The 16,571-nt window shown below is 42.5% G+C and overlaps 1 protein-coding gene across 1 annotated transcript in view; it reads left to right on the top strand.

Moving 5' to 3' along the window:
* C7 (complement C7) overlaps positions 1-12,627 on the top strand; it is a 53,653-nt gene extending 41,026 nt beyond the window's left edge. The window contains exons 15-18 of the mRNA XM_059063455.2: positions 2,885-3,076; positions 6,769-6,859; positions 9,751-9,935; positions 11,406-12,627. Of these exons, the coding sequence (XP_058919438.1) occupies positions 2,885-3,076; positions 6,769-6,859; positions 9,751-9,935; positions 11,406-11,587 (650 nt within the window). The 3' untranslated portion in view covers positions 11,588-12,627. The remainder of the gene's footprint in view (positions 1-2,884; positions 3,077-6,768; positions 6,860-9,750; positions 9,936-11,405) is intronic.
* Positions 12,628-16,571: the final 3,944 nt, after the last annotated feature.

Genomic DNA, 16,571 nt, shown 5'->3' on the forward strand with positions numbered 1-16,571 from the left:
TGAACCTATGCTTTAATGTCTTTTGTCAGTTTTAGAAAATTCTTCACCTTTGTCCTCAAATATTGCTCTGTCTCATTCTTGCTCACGTCTCCTCATGAGACACAAATTATACATTTTTTAGAATGTATATACATATACATACGTGTGTGTGTATATATATATATATATATATATATATATATATATATATATATATATATATATTTCTTTGTTTTGTTTTGTTTTGTTTTGCCATGCCCTGTGTCTTGCAGGATCTTAGTTCCCCAACTAGGGATCGAACCCAGGCCCAAGACAGTGAAAGTGCTGAGTCCTAACCACTGGATTGCCAGGGAGTTCCCTACATTTCTTTGTTTTACATCATTTTTTCTCTCTCTGTTCCATTTTAAATATTTTCTATTGATCTATATTCTAGTTTATTAATTCTCTGTACAGTTGTGACAGTCTGCTTTCAAGAACTCTACTGAGTTCTTTTTTAAAAAATTTATTTATTTTATTTATTTCTTTTTGGCTGTGTTGGGTCTTCGTTGTTGTGTGCGGGCTTTCTCTAGCTGCGGCAAGTGGTAGCTACTCTTCCTTGAGCGGGCTTCTCATTGTGGTGGCTTTTCTTGTTGCGGAGCATGGGCTCTAGGCATGCGGGCTTCAGTAGTTGTGGCACATGGACTCAGTAGTTGTGGCTCGCAGACTCTAGAGCGCAGGCTCAGTAGTTATGGTGCACGGGCTTAGTTGCTCCACGGCATGTGGGATCTTCCTGGACCAGGGCTCGAACCCATGTCCCCTGCATTGGCAGGCGTATTCTTAACCACTGTGCCACCAGGGAAGCCCATCTACTGAGTTCTTAATTTCATTTTCCAATTCTAGATATTCCATTTGTCTACTTTTCTATACATTCTAATTCTCTGTTGATATTCTCCATCTTCTAATTTCATTTTTCCAACATATTAATCACAGTTATTTCATGGTCCATGTCTGTTAACCCCATCATCTGGATCTGCTGTAGATGTTTCTATTGTATTTTTGAATGTTAGATTAGTTTTGGTTGAATGCCAGATTTGTATGTAAAAAAATACATATGGATGATGTTATCTTCCTCTAGAAAAGATTTAGGTTTGTTTCTGGCAAGAACAAGGCTTGTTTATGTCTGGTTTACCTTTATCTTAGGTTGTATCCATTAAGGGATCATAAAGGAAAGTATGGGATTTCTACTGAGGCTCCTCCTTTGTAACAGGATTGGACTCTAAGTTTTGGTCTCCTAGCCCTGTGAGACTGCTAAAAACTCTATGCAGCTATTCAGCCTTTGAGTTGCAGCTTTCTCCTTAGTTTAGCAGCCCTTCAGCACATTAAACAAAAATGATTTTTTCAAATTTACAAATAACCTCAAGGACAAAAGCATTACCAAACGTTGTAATCTCACTACTTTAGACTTCCTTTTTTTTTTTTTTTTTTTTTTTTTGTGGTACACAGGCCTCTCTCTGTCATGGCCTCTTCCGTTGTGGAGCACAGGCTCCGGACGCACAGGTTCAGTGGCCATGGCTCACAGGCCCAGCCACTCCGTGGCATGTGGGATCTTCCCGGACCGGGGCACAAACTCGTGTCCCCTGCATCGGCAGGCGGATTCTCAGCCACAGCACCACCAGGGAAGCCCGTAGGCTTCCCTTTTTCTAGAGTCTTGGGCCTTCAAATTTCCATTGCTCTGATTGTTGTCTGTTGCTCTCAGAAATACTTTTTCTTTTAACTTTGTACAGCCTTTCTATATGTCTTAGTGGGAGCATTAGTGTGAAACCAGCAAATGTGTCATGGCCAGAAATAAACAAATCTGATGCTAAATTATTAGCTTTTTGAAGGCAGATTATGTGACTAGTCTTTTGTGTCCCTAGTAGCACACAGCATATTTGGCAAAATATAGACACTCAATAAATGCTGATTTTGAATGAATGAATGGATTTTCTGGTTAAAATGGTGCAGAAATAAAGCAGTACTTTGTAGAATATTGTCCAAAGTCCACTAAAGAGATTGGCAAGATTTTTTTTTTTAATCATGAGTTCTGACTCGCTTTCCATGACTATGCATGTTTCTCATTTTTCTCCTTGTTGTTTTTTCAAGTAGAAGATTTGAGCTAATGAGTGTAATGGAATAAGAAAAGATAGAACTGGAAAACCAAAAATGATTTAACATTTTTATGGTTGCAAGGTTAAAGGTGGTTCTTTTTTTTTCGGTACTTGGGCCTCTCATTGTTGTGGCCTCTCCCGTTGCGGAGCACAGGCTCCAGACGCGCAGGCTCAGCGGCCATGGCTCACGGGCCCAGCCGCTCCGCGGCATGTGGGATCTTCCCGGACCAGGGCACGAACCCGTGTCCCCTGCATCGGCAGGCGGACTCTCAACCACTGCGCCACCAGGGAAGCCCAAGGGTGGTTCTTTAAAGATTTCAGATAGCAAAATATCTAATTGGGTATATGCTAATGATATGCAAATGAACACAGCTCTTGGGAAATTTCTCTTGGGACTTCACCAGAAAAGAAGTAGCAGCTGTAAAAAGTCTGGTGTGGTTTTTTTTTTTTTTTTTTTTTTTAAAGTCTGGTTTTAACAGCAGGCTGGACTTCAGGACTCCAAAAGGCTTATTCATTTTAAGTTGTCACATGGCTTTGAGGGCAGGGGTGAGAGAGTGGGAACTGTTTTGGCCTGCAGTCATTCATGTAATTAACGTGCCAAGCATGTTGGGATATATTTTTCAGGGCATCCTAAGAGTGAACTCACCTCTTCCTTCTTGTCCTCTAATTAGAAAAAGCAGAACAAGTGTATCAGCACCATTCAAGGCTGTCACTTTTTTTTAAAAAAAGATGGTTTAGGAAAGCAGTAACCCTTGTATTCTTCTCTCTTTTCTCTTTAGAAATTGCCTGCGTTCTACCTGCACTGATGGATGGCATACAGAGTCATCCCCACAAACCTTTCTACACCGTTGGTGAGAAAGTGACCTTTTCCTGTTCAGGTGGCAGGTCCTTAGAAGGTCCTTCGACATTTCTCTGCGGATCCAGCCTTAAGTGGAGCCCTGAGATGAAGAACGTCCAGTGTGTGCAAAAGGGTGAGTGGCTCTTGGGTCTGTCCAAGGACACGTACACTCAGGGAATGAGAGTCCTTGCGGCAGTTCCTCAAGGCATTGAACTTCCATAATGGAGTCATTCCCTCCATCCCTGCCCTGCTACAAGAAGGAGGTCAGTTCATAGAGTGGGTAACAGACTTTTTTGCACATGGCACAGATAGACTCACAGAATTCAAGGAAAGGCAAGAATAGCCCTGGTGATTCTGAAATTTTAACTTAAATCTTTCATATCAAAGATCAGCTTTATATTTGTTAAGGTGCCAAGAAAATAAAGAATTTCTAAAAGCTGATTTCTGGATTCCTCCTGATTTTTAAAAATGTACTTTTATGAAGTACAGAGTTGAGATCATAATTTATATAAAGTTCTGTATGTTTCATTTGGGGGCTCTTAGAGTTTATTAGTGCTATTGAAATTGAAAATTTAAAAGCACTTACATGTAACCCTGCAAAGCAGAGTTATTGAAGGAAAAGTATTGTGCTTTGTGAAGTTGTTCTTATTGGTAGAAATCCAAATGTCCAGTATTTTGAACGCATGGCAAATTAAAATAGATTTTAGAAAAAAATTTTTATTGAAGTACAGTTGATTTACAATGTTTTGTTAGTTTTGGGTGTACAGCAAAGTGAATCAGTTATACATATACATATATCCACTCTTTTTTGGATTCTTTACCCATATAGGTCATTAACAGAGTATTGAGTAGAGTTCCCGGTGTTGTACAGTAGGTTCTTATTAGTTATCTATTTTATACATAGTAGTGTGTAAATGTCAATCCCAATCTCCCAATTTATCCCTCTCCCCGCTTCCCCCCGATAACCGTAAGTTTGTTTTCTACATCTGTGACTCTATTTCTGTTTTGTAAATAAGTCCATTGGTATAAAATGGTCTTTTAAGAAGCTAAGGCAGGAAGAGATTTAGAAAGCCAAGCTATTTCTTTTATTTTTATTTTTTTTATTTTTTATTTATTTTTTTTTGCGGTACGCGGGCCTCTCACTACTGCGGCCTCTCCCATTGCGGAGCACAGGCTCCGGACGCGCAGGCCCAGCGGCCATGGCTCACGGGCCCAGTCGCTTCGCGGTGCGTGGGATCTTCCCGGACCGGGGCACGAACCCGTGTGCCCTGCATCGGCAGGCGGATTCTCAACCACTGTGCCACCAGGGAAGCCCCAAGCTATTTCTTTTAGAGATACTTAAAACGGGATAGATTTGTCTTCAAAATAACCTCCTCTTTCTTTACATTTTTTTTAAGAAATGGAAAATATTATGTTTATAACAATTAAAAACAAGAAAGAAGAAAATTGCACTTGCATTCTATTTTTTATTATATTCTTATTTCTTGAGTATATAATTTTTAATTCGATGCTGAAATTTGTCTTCTATGGTGAAGATGAAGTAGTTGATTCCATGAATAGAATATTAGGTGAATTAGATCTTCACAATTGAAAAGAGAGCACTCTGTGACTGATTGTGTTAAATAGATCACAGAGGACAGAATGGGAGGGCTGCGTGTCCAGTGGAACGGCTGCCCTGCCTGTTCTCACATGTTCTGTAGCTGTCAGCACCCGCATCAGTACTTAGTCTTGATGTGAAGGTATTTGATTTTAAAATAGTAAACGTACATATTGTAGGTGGGTCCTAAGAGTGTGTTTACTTGTTTAGTCAGGCCATGGAGACAACAAAGCTATATTCTTTTAAAATGCAAAAGTCTTTGGTCTAGGTAATTCTACAAGTGATTTTCTGCAAAGAAATTATAATAACTTTTAGAAAATATTTAAAATCTGAAATTCTATCCTTATGAACAGTTAGCAAATAAACTGCTAATAATAATGCAGAACTAATGTACATGGCTTAATCACTGAACTTCAGTTTTGGTCCATTTAGATCAGACTTTCCCAACCCCAGCACTACTGGAATTTGGGGCCTGATAATTCTTTGTTGTGGGAGCCTGTCCTGTGCCTTATCAGATGTTTGGCAGAATCCCTGGTCTCTACCCACTAGATGCCAGAAGCGGCTCACAGGGGTGACAACCAAAAATGTCTGTTGACATTGCCAAATATCCGCTGGGGAGCAAACATTTGCCGCTGGTTGAGAAGCATTGATCTAGATAACACCATTAAAATATTTTATTTGGGAATTACTTAGGATTTCAGAAAATTTGCAAGTATAGTTTCCATAGACCCTTTACCCATCTTTCCATAATATTAACACCTTACATATCTTGACACAATTTAGTTGGTCAAAACCAAGACATTAATATTAAATAGTACCATACTATTGACTACCCTACAGACTCTATTCATATGTCACCAGTTTTTCCACCGACATCCTTTTCATGGTCTAGGATCCAATTCAGGATACTACATTTCATTTAAGATAATACCATTTCAAATTGGGCGATTGGGATTGACATGTATACACTGATGTGTATAAAATTGATGACTAACAAGAGCCTGCTGTATATATTAAAAAAAAAAAGATAATACCATTTCAAAGAAAAATGTTTAAAGAATAAGTACTTGCTAGAGACCTTGCTGGACACGGCAGGCATACTTCACCTTGCTACCATTTTTACAAGTTTATGCCTTCCTTGTTCATGAGATTTTCCTGTCATGTCTAAAGCTCTTCTGTTTTCCGAAGTAAGGAAGTATTCCATAGTTTGTGCACCCATAAAAACACATCCTTCAGACAAATGACCTTTATAGATATATCCAGCAGGTAGCTAGTTTTATGATGCAAAAGTATATGCCACTGAATTCCATTGTAATGAAGCTGGCAGGAGGTGGAAATTGCAGGGTGGTGTAGACTGTTCACGTTGTAGGCAGGCATAGCCTAGGCCATGGCAAATTATGCTCTTGTAAGTTGGACCAAAGTGTTTTCCTGTCAAAACTGGAATGATGATTGGCTTTCTATCAGTTTGTAGGAAACATAAAATAAAGGAAAGGATTTTATTAATGTAAGTACCTCCAGACATTTAGTCACTGTTGAGGGGAGACCACTCGGACATTTACATGTAAGAGGTTATTATAGTTGTCCTTGAGATACTGAGAGTTCTTCTTGTATAGGTCAAGTGATGGTATGCTTTCTGTCTCATTATAGGCACAGTGGGCAAAATGCGTCCACATAACAAACAGTTTTTAAACCCCCATGTACTTGATGAAAGGGAGCCTACTCTATGGGCCTTCAATTCAGACAAACATGGACTTCAATCCTGGCTTGACCAATTTGTTAACTAGCATGAATTTCCTAACTTTTCTGTCTCTTAGTTTCCTCATCTCTTAAATGGGCATTTATTAAGGGGATTAAATATCACAATGTATAAAAAGGGCAGGGCCGAGAGTAAATGCTCAAGAAATGGTAGCTATTACGACCAATGAAATTGGGTGGTCCTAGGAATGCTCTAGCTCTTGTAAAATGCTTCATAACTTTATTTTTTACTGCACAAACTTGTTGAAGTTGAGAATATTACAGAGCCTGGTTCAACAATTAAAATAATACCTTGATGGGAACATATGTATATGTATAACTGATTCACTTTGTTGTAAAGCAGAAACTAACACACCATTGTAAAACAGTTATACTCCAATAAAGATGTTAAAAACATAATAATAATAATACCTTGTTTGCTATGAAGAAGCTTTTCACCTAATGATCGCCTCTCCATTATCATTTTCTTTTAGATGCCCCTTTGGCACCGGAAGTGCCTGAATGTCAGCGTTGGGAGAAACTGCAGAACTCAAGATGTGTTTGTAAAATGCCTTATGAATGTGGGTAAGCTCTGTCTTCTTCTCTGTTTTATTTAAAATAGATGGGATGATTTCTTAATGCCATTTGAAGCAACATGGATGGACCTAGAGATTGTCATACTAACTGAAGTCAGTGAGACAGAGAAAGACAAGTATCGTATGATATCACTTATTTGCAGAATCTAAAAAAAAAAATGGATACAAATGAACTTATTTACAAAATAGAAACAGACTCACGGACTTAGAGAATGAATTTATGGTTACTGGGTTGGGGGAAAGGTGCAGAGGAAGGATAGTTAGGGATTGACATGTACCTACTGCTATATTTAAAATAGGTAACCAACAAGGACCTTCTGTATAGCACAGGGAACTCTGCTCAGTATTATGTAACAACCTAAATGGGAAAAGAATTTGAAAAAGAATAGATACATGTATATGTATAACTGAATCTCTTTGCTGTGCACCTGAAACTAACACAACATTGTTAATAAACTATACTCCAATATAAAATAAAAAGTTAAAAAATAATTAAATTAAAAAAAAAATAGATGGAATGATTTCTTAGATGCTAGTCTCTGTTAGCTCAAATGTGTTACTTACCATGGGTTAAGGGTCTTTGCATTTCAATGCAGTCCATTTGCTGTTTGTTATTTGCCTGGGTCACCAGGGCTGCCCATTGGTGGCGTTAGGCAGTGTTCTAATCTGGCTGGTGAGAAAGGCTGAAGGGCTGCCTGAGATTGCTTGTTCTCTACATAAAGTGGGGCAAAATACAAAACCGTCACCTGAGGATTTAGAGCTTGAGGAGATTAGGGCTGAAATTCCCATGAGACATAAACTCTTAAAGATACCAAGAGAAACAAAAGCGGCTGCTTTTCTGATTCTTGAAATATGTTTATTTATAGATTTGCATTCTAAGAACACCACCTGCACTTGAAATCACTCCACTGTAGAAAGCTATCTGAAGTAATTGCTGGATGTTGGATACAGATGGCATGATTAAATTGGGACAAGAGGAGGTTTACTGGTGGGACTATTTACAGACATGTGGACAGAGTAAAGAAAACTGCAAGCCAGGGGCAGTACTCCTGGACTGGTAGCAGTTCGGGTTTAGAGTATCTCCATGCCCAAGCCAGAAGGCGTGAGAGAGGAGCACTTATGAAGACCTGTTGACAGAGGGCTAGTTGAGGAAGAGTTGAGTCCCTCATTTGGGGACCTCAGAGATCCCCAGCAGTGAGCCAGGGGCATAAAACCCCCCATTGTACCCTCTTCTCTCCCTCCAATCTCTTGCCAGACTCCCCCATTGATCAAACACCCCTGAAGCTAGAGGACAAGGAAGTCTATTGCTGTGGTCCCTATGTGTCAGCCTCCCAGGCAGGGTGGAGAAGAGTGGAGGGTGAATCTGGAGAGGCAAATGGAAGATATCCAGTCCCCAGGACTTACTGGCCGTCTTTAAGGTTAAGAAGCAAAACACAAATTATTAGCCAATTACTTGGCTTTCAATTAGTATGGTCACCAAAACACATCTCCTTGAACATCTACATTGGGTAATGATGATTATGGTGGTAACTTATAAGAAGTAACTTCTCATGTGAAGGAGAACATAAAACTGAATAGCATAAATGGACATGGTCAGCCCAGAATCTTCTGACTGTGCTGTTATTCTCTATTAATCATTGTTTACTTTGACTCACTTTCATCCTCTTTCCAACTTCTCTGATTCATTGAGTTTATCTGCAGCCTGTTTATAAATATGGTAAGAGTTTTAACATCAGATACTGATAACAAGATAGATGGCCTTGTAAGTTCTCTGCCCTTTAAGCTCTTCTGAGTACTTCTTTTTAAAGTTTAAATAGGGCTTCCCTGGTGGCACAGTGGTTGAGAGTCCGCCTGCCAATGTAGGGGATACGGGTTCGTGCTGCGGTCCGGGAAGATCCCACATGCCGTGGAGCGGCTGGGCCGGTGAGCCATGGCCGCTGAGCCTGCGCGTCCGGAGCCTGTGCTCCGCAACGGGAGAGGCCACAGCAGTGAGAGGCCTGCTTACCGCAAAAAAAAAAAAAAAAAAAAAAAAGTTTAAATAAACAGATAAAAAAGAAATACTAGGATTTGTTTCTGTTATGTAAATGTCCAAATAAATTTAACTCTTGGTCAGAGAAGTAAACATTAGAGCTAAATATATATAAGTAAATATAGATTCTGTTTACTATTCAAAAATGCCTTATTGTCTAGGGTTTCACTATAGTAATTGTTTCCTTACCCATCAGCATTCAGAAATGTGGTTGTTTTTATTAGTGACATTTCAAATAGTTGGCACTATTTTAACACCAATACATACGAAAAAAAGTAACCCATTTTATGGAGATATTTCTAAACTATTTTGTAAACATAGATACTCTAAACATAGCATTGAAAAATAGAGTTCATTTTCCCTTGAGGATTCAGTCATCAGCTGTGGATAATGCTATAATATGGACCTGAACTCTCAGGGCTGCTGGCCTGGGAGGAGGTACTTTCTTCTGCAGTCAGTGGTCCCATTTGACTACCATTCCTCTGAGTGTTTTAATCTTTGCTAGTTTTCTGTCTCCTTCTTTGTCGTCAGTCTACCAGCTGTGGCTAGCAGACGTTGCCTTCTCTTCTAATTTGCTGTATCTGATCTGTTGTAGATGAAACTACATTGACACTAGATATCTAAGCTTGTAAAACTTGTGAGTAAATAAAGAGCAAAATATGTTCATTCTGAACATATTTTGGAGGGGGTTGGGCCCTAGTAATGAGGGGCATTTGCATTTCTGTTCCATCTTTTTGCTGTAGGTGACGACATCTGAGGCACTGAACCCAGAGCCTCACCTTTCGCTTCTCATTCTCAGCTTTGAAGAAAGAAAATCTTGTAAATAAAGTAATTTTAAAAATTTGTTTCAGATCCTCCTTGGATGTATGTGCTCGAGATGAGAGAAGCAAGAGGATACTGCCTCTGACAGTTTGCAAGATGCATGTTCTCCAATGTCAGGGTAGAAATTACACTGTTGCTGGTAGGGAGAGCTGTACTCTACCTGCCTCAGCTGAGAAAGCTTGCGGTGTGTGTCCACTATGGGGAAAATGTGATGGTAAGGGGCATTTCATATTTGTAACTATAAAAATGCTCAAGTAGTAGGAGTGAAGTTTTCTAGTTTAGCAGCAGCTCAAAGCACATCCCTGAGGATGTGAAAGATCCGACTGGTCTGAGCATGAACTATCCTCCCTGACTGCCTTCCCCGGGGAGGGGGTCAATCAAGAACTCTCCCTGATGGTCTGAATGTCCTCCCAAACGTCATGTTCCACCTTCATGATTTTTGCTCTGTCCTTGTATTATCCATATGACGTACTCATTTAAAAAGAAACAGGCTCCCATAAAAATAACAATTTTTAAGAGAAGAAACTTTATATCACATCTTTAATAGGGAATGTCCCTTGCCATAAATATTAGGTAACCATGAAAATACATACAATGAAACAGAGCAAGGTAGGAGATTCTAGCCAGATGCTGCTCAAAGCTTGGAGGATGATGCTTCCTTGTGATAAAGGGTGGTTAGCAAGTGTCAGGGGCGTGTTGAAAGCACACCTGTGCCAAGCTGACACTTTCTCCTAGGAGCAATCAGAAGGATGTGAAGAGAATAGAAAAGGAGGTACTACATTCTCAAGCTGTGATTCCGTACTTGCTGGTGCTGTGTCCAGGTGGCACTTAACAGTGATCTTGACAACCAGCACTGGCCAGCCCTCCTCCGCAGGGGGAAGAGTTGGGTGGCCAGAGCCAAGTCACCGTCCTCAGTTTCCCCATCTGTCAATTTGGGAGCCGGACTGTGCGATCTTGATCTGTAAGGTCTCTGCTAGCTCCTCAGGCCCTCCTTTTCCTGGCCGGTACCCGCTGGGCACCTTTCCCCTCACTCCCATCTCATTTGCAGCAGAGACGATGACACATATAGCCACGTCTGGGTCACTTTCGGTTTGGCAGTCACCACAGTGGTCTGGCAGACCTGGTTACCCTCCGTCTGGGGACGCCTGGCTGGTGTGTTCCAGCCTCGCACCTTCAGCGCACACACTGCTTTCCTCCCCGACTCGTTTCTGATGGGTCTTTACGGGGCATGAGGCCTTTTGCATTTCATGCCCTTTCTCTCTCAAAGCAAGTTAATTCTTCGTCTCCCTCTGTTTGAGCCTTGCCGCCTGGCTTTTTGCTGAGGTCTCTGCATTTGGTCTGGGCGTTGAGGGATCACACCGGGGGTTTTCTTCCCCTCCCCCCCCGCCCCCCCCCCGTGCAGCACGTGGAGGAGAGAACCGCTCCACGGGGATCCCATCGATAGGAAGCGGGGCAGCAGCCTCAAAAACTGCTTATTCTGTCGGAGTGGAGCGAAATGCCTCCCTTGCCCAATCCTGCGGCTTTTCCTGGGGGTCGGGGAGAGGGGAGGGTAGTTGATTGCATCACGCGAGGCAGGAGCTTCTATAGCTCTCCAGTCACCAAACATCACGACTCTGGACGTGATGTGCCTTGTCTTCCCCACCTCCACCATGGGCCACCAAGCCTGTCTCGCTTCTTTTTCCAGCCCAGAGCAGCAAATGTGTCTGCAGAGCCGCCTCGGAGTGCGAGGAAACAGGGTTCAGCGTCTGCGTGGAGGCGAATGGCAGGGAGCGGACGATGACAGAGTGTGAGGCCGGCGTCCTGAGATGCCGAGGACAGAGCATCTCCGTCACCAGCATCCGGCCCTGCGCCGCCGAAGCCCCGTAGCTCCCGGCGCCCGGTGGGCCTGCTCGCGATCCTGCAGCCGCGTGGCCGGGTTAAAACCTCTGCACGCTCGGCCCCGTAGACAGCTTCTCAGCACGCGGGCCCATTCTTTCTCCTTCCGCTCCATGTCCACTTCTCCCAATCCCCAGGCCCTGCATAATGACACAACCCCTTGTTCTCCCAAACCTGAATCCACATCCTCTTTTTCTTCTCTTTTTAAATGTCAGTCAGGCTGAAGGATATTGGTGAACCTCTGAAGGAGCTGTGTGTTCTTGGAAAAATTGCTGACTTCTCTGGACCTTGACTTTTTATTTAATCTGAAAATTAGAGGGTTGGATTAGAGAAATTGGAATGCTCTATGATTCTTTTTAGTATGATTAAAAGAACCGACCAGAACACACTCCACAAATTGATTATGAAAACAAAGATTAGGGAGGCTGGCTTCGCTCAGTGAAACTGAACACAAAGGGGACCTCGAATGGAAAAAGGCAGATACAATTATTCCATGCCAAGCGCAACACCTAGAGATCCCTCATCTTGTCAGGAGGTTGAATCACTGCTATCAGAGTGGAATCCATCATGTTACGGTCACAGGGGCACCTTCTACTTTCTTGTCTGAGAACAAGTATTTACAATTGAGGCTTCTCTCTGGAGCTTCTCTTGTGTTTTCCAAACACAAGACCTGCAATTTGTCCCCCTCCTCCCCTTTCCTCTTGTAGGAAGCATCGTTCATGCCTGAGCTATTGAGTGATTGCGTATTTGGGAGAAGCGTTCTCTAATGTGGATACGTACTTAGATTTTTCAGGGGGCTCTACACGTAGATCCATTTGAGGCATTAGCCTTCTATTTATTCCCTAATCTTCTTTCATCACAACAAAATAACAGCTGTAGTTGATGAAATGAGTGGGCTTCAATGGAATTTAAAATATGCTTTTATATACAAATAATATCTCTGTATTTTTCTGATACATTTCAATGAAACTTTAGTTTAAGTGACAATGATTTAAAAACTCATTAAAGATACTATACTTTGGAATTTTAAAGTCTGTGTTATGTTTAATTTTAAAGACTTTCCATGAGGGATGGCTAATGTGCTCTTTTTTATATTTTAAAAAATTTCAAACTACTTTATTGAGGTATGATTGACATGTAAAGAGCTGTACATGAGTTTGGGGATAAGTATACATCTGTGAAACCATCACCACCATCCAGACCATAAACATACCCAACATCTCCCGAAGTTTCCTCCCACCCTCATTATTATTATTATTATTATGGTGAGAACACTTAACATAAGATCTTCCCTGTTAGAACATTTTAAGTGTACGTTATAGCATTGATAGCCTCGGGCACTGTGCTATAGGGTAGATCTCTAGAACTCATTTACCTTGCATAACTGAAACTTGATACCTTTTGACCATCACTTCCCCATTTTCCCCTGCCCCTAGCCCCTAGCAACCACCATTCTACTCTCTGCTCCATGACTTTGACTGTTTTAGATACCTCCTAAAAGTGAGATTATACAGTATTCATCTTTTTGTATTTGGCTTATTTCATTCAGCATCATGTCCTCCAGGTCTAGCCAAGGGATGAGTGAATAGTTGGTGGAGAAGGAGGGGAGCAGTGAATGAAGTTGCAGAGTTGCTGTCTTGAAATAAGAAATTTCACGCCTTTTTAAGTGTTCCGAACATCCTTATACTTGACCTTTCCTTTAGTTGGACAGAGACCTTCACAACTGTCTATGCGTGAATTAGGACTGTGGCATCAGGGCTGCAAGAAGAACGTAACCTTCAACATTAAGACTTCAAACACGTTTTGAAACTTCCAAAATAAGTCCTTGAACATCTGAAGAGAAGGCTTTGAGGAAAGCTGGGAGGACTGTTTATGCCATGAAAATTGACTGCAACGGGAGCAGAGGTAGCGTGAGAATGTCCCCATCTGCCCTTTCCCGTGCCTCAGACCAGGTGAGGGACACGGGCTGGGATGGGATCTAGCCTTGGAAGAGAAGGCAGGAAGTGCTGAAGTTAAAGTCTTCTGGGCCTAGCAGGGGACAGAGGGAGAGGAGGGAATCAGCTGGTGCGTTGGCCAGTCTCAGGGAGCTACATGGGAACCCAGTCACACCCTATTGGCCATCACTCACATTTTAAGTGGACACTGTAAGTCACCTGGGCAGAGACGCTGCTTTGGAAGGTCCCCTAATTGCGTCGGAGTGTGCCTTCTTGTGACGCTCCACACATTTCCTAATAATTGACCAACAGAAGTGCTGCTTATCAACGCCGTGAGATTTACTGAGCCCCCTCCTAACTGCTCTGCGTGGAACCTCCCTCCCAAGAGCAACAGTCCAGGGTGCTTGTAAGTCCCTTGAAACAGAGGGGATATTCTTGGTACTCAGGTGGGGTACGGTGGGGATGCGGAGTGGCAAGAGACTGACAAATGACAAATGACCCCTGGAACATCTGACAAATGACCCCTGGAACTCTTGAGTTGCCTAGCAACAAGCCAGGTAACTGGCTCATTTGATTGAGAGCTCCCCCCTCTCAGCTAGGCAGATCATTGCTAATCTCAGCTTCATATGGGACTTGTGAGTCCATCCTGTTGTTAAGTAGCCACTCAGAGCTGCAGGTGCCGAGCGGCTGGTTTACTCAACATTCCCCGAAACAGCTGCACATAAATTATTAATCACTTTTCCTTTTGGTTAAGATATGTGGATTCATCAATATGTTTGGACCGACCCCACAGTTTATCATTTGTTCTATATTTTTTTCTATACCTACCAACATTTCTTACACCCTCATACTGACACACATACTGACCCACCACAGGCGTTTGGATTATTTGTAAGATGAGCATAATAGCTAGTGAAGGTGGTCATCATAAATTTGAAGATAAAGGAAGATGTTACATACTTAGCGTGTTCAGGTGTATCTACAACTCTTCTTTCTCTGAGGTAGGAGAGGAGGAGGAGACACAAGAGGAGAGAAGAGAAATGAAAAGAAGGGAGGGAGGGAGGGAGAGAGAGAAGGGGGGAAGACTGGAGCATCCTTAGTACAGCAGTGGCAGAATTGAGCTGCTGCATTAGCCCGGCTATCTACCAGTCCACTGAGACTTTTCTTCCTTGATGGACTAGTTAAAGTGTTAGCTAGAAATGGAATGACCTGTTCTCTTTCAGAACACTGAGCCAGAAAGCAACCGCAGTAGCAGGCAATTTCCGTTAATATCTGAGAAACCTGAGGTATATGCATGCTTTTCAATTACCTAGGTCTTTCAGGCAGTTCACACATTTGGGGACAAGAAAGCTGATGGCATGATAGGAGTCCCTGCTGTGACCACCAAAGCACCTACAATTCGTCTTTTTATTTATTCCTGTCAGGCAAAGCTCCAGCTTTATCCTCAAAACATCAATCATGTAAAACAATTTGCTTTTTTCATCCAAGGGTTAACGAGACTAGATGGGAAGACTGTCGTTTCAGAAGGGGTGGGCTGAAGGTGAAAAGGTAGGCACAAGAAAGAACACTAAAATGTTCTTTTTGATTCACAGGCTGAGGACAGTTTCCTGTGAAAGGACAAACATTAAGAACTACTCTGTTATCACTGTTATTTCCAAGCATCCCTGTGAGAGGGGGCTGGTACTGAACCCCAGGGGAGGGGCCTCAGGCACATAACAGATCAATGATGCTCAAGACAGAGAAGCATTGATTGAAAGAATAAAGCATATGTGCTGCTGGATGAGGGCCTGTTAAGCAATAATCAGCTGACCAAGTGGGCCGGGAACACAGACAGGTGAAAGGAATTTTCTCATCAAAGGCAAGTTTTACCAGACACCCTCAGGAGAAACTGATTAACATGAAAGTCTCAGGATTGGTGTATTATTAGATCATATGCAACCCTAGTGTGTACCAGTGTGTTTATAAAGGGCCCCCACTGAACTCTAAGTCCAGAAACTCTTCTCTGCACAGACACTGAGCACCAGGGTGTTGAGGGGGGAATTGCTGAAGTCAGGTGTGATGTAAACCTGGACAAGCTCTCTAATGGGATGATTGTGGCCCCATAGGATTAAATACTTTGGTAGGAGGATGAGGAGATTTCCTAAGTGTCTGGAGTCTCTTAAAAATGCAGTGATTGGGGCTTCCCTGGTGGCGCAGTGGTTGAGAGTCCGCCTGCCGATGCAGGGGTCACGGGTTCGTGCCCTGGTCCGGGAAGATCCCACATGCCGCGGAGCGACTGAGCCCGTGAGCCATGGCTGCTGGGCCTGCGCGTCCGGAGCCTGTGCTCCGCAACGGGAGAGGCCACAGCAGTGAGAGGCCCGCATACCGAAAAAAAAAAAAAAAAAAAAAAAAAAAAAAAAAAAATGCAGTGATTGGCTGCTTCCCGCGGACGTGGTACACAGATTCATTACATGTGAGAGAAAGCCATCTTTGAGGAGATCTGGTCTCCAAGCCTGCTCTGGACTGGTAAGGGTAGGGACTTGATGATAGGGTTCTGTGCCCCCCTGTGACTCAGGACACGGGCTGTATATACTCAATAAAACGGCCATTTTACAGTTATTATCCATTGTGACATAGCTGGTTTACTCTAGAAATTGCTCTTCTGCCTCCCAGGGTGATTCTCATCTTGTTCCACTACAGTGCTGGCCCCTTTACTGTCCTGTGGACACGTGGCTGTTATGTTTGAGTTGTGTGTTGCCAGGCAGGGGCAGGTTCATGTGCAGAGTGGGAGTGTTCTCTTGAGACACCCACAGGGCAGGTATTCTGAAATACTAATCTTTTGTGCCATGGAAGTGTGGGCCTCTTAATTCTCTCCCTTTTTTTCTTTTGACAACACTTAGGAGATTTTTGTCTCACGTCCCCTGTGGAAGATTGATGGAGGGTGAGGATGCTCGCTCTTGAGAATTGCAGTAGAGAATGAAGCAGAGGACCTAAGGAAGAAACAGAAATCCCTGAGATCCAAACGATATTGACAAGCAAGGCTAAGTTCTGGAAAAGTTGGT

Source organism: Kogia breviceps, chromosome 4, assembly GCF_026419965.1.
Source record: "Kogia breviceps isolate mKogBre1 chromosome 4, mKogBre1 haplotype 1, whole genome shotgun sequence".
In the NCBI taxonomy this organism is placed as follows: domain Eukaryota; kingdom Metazoa; phylum Chordata; class Mammalia; order Artiodactyla; family Physeteridae; genus Kogia; species Kogia breviceps.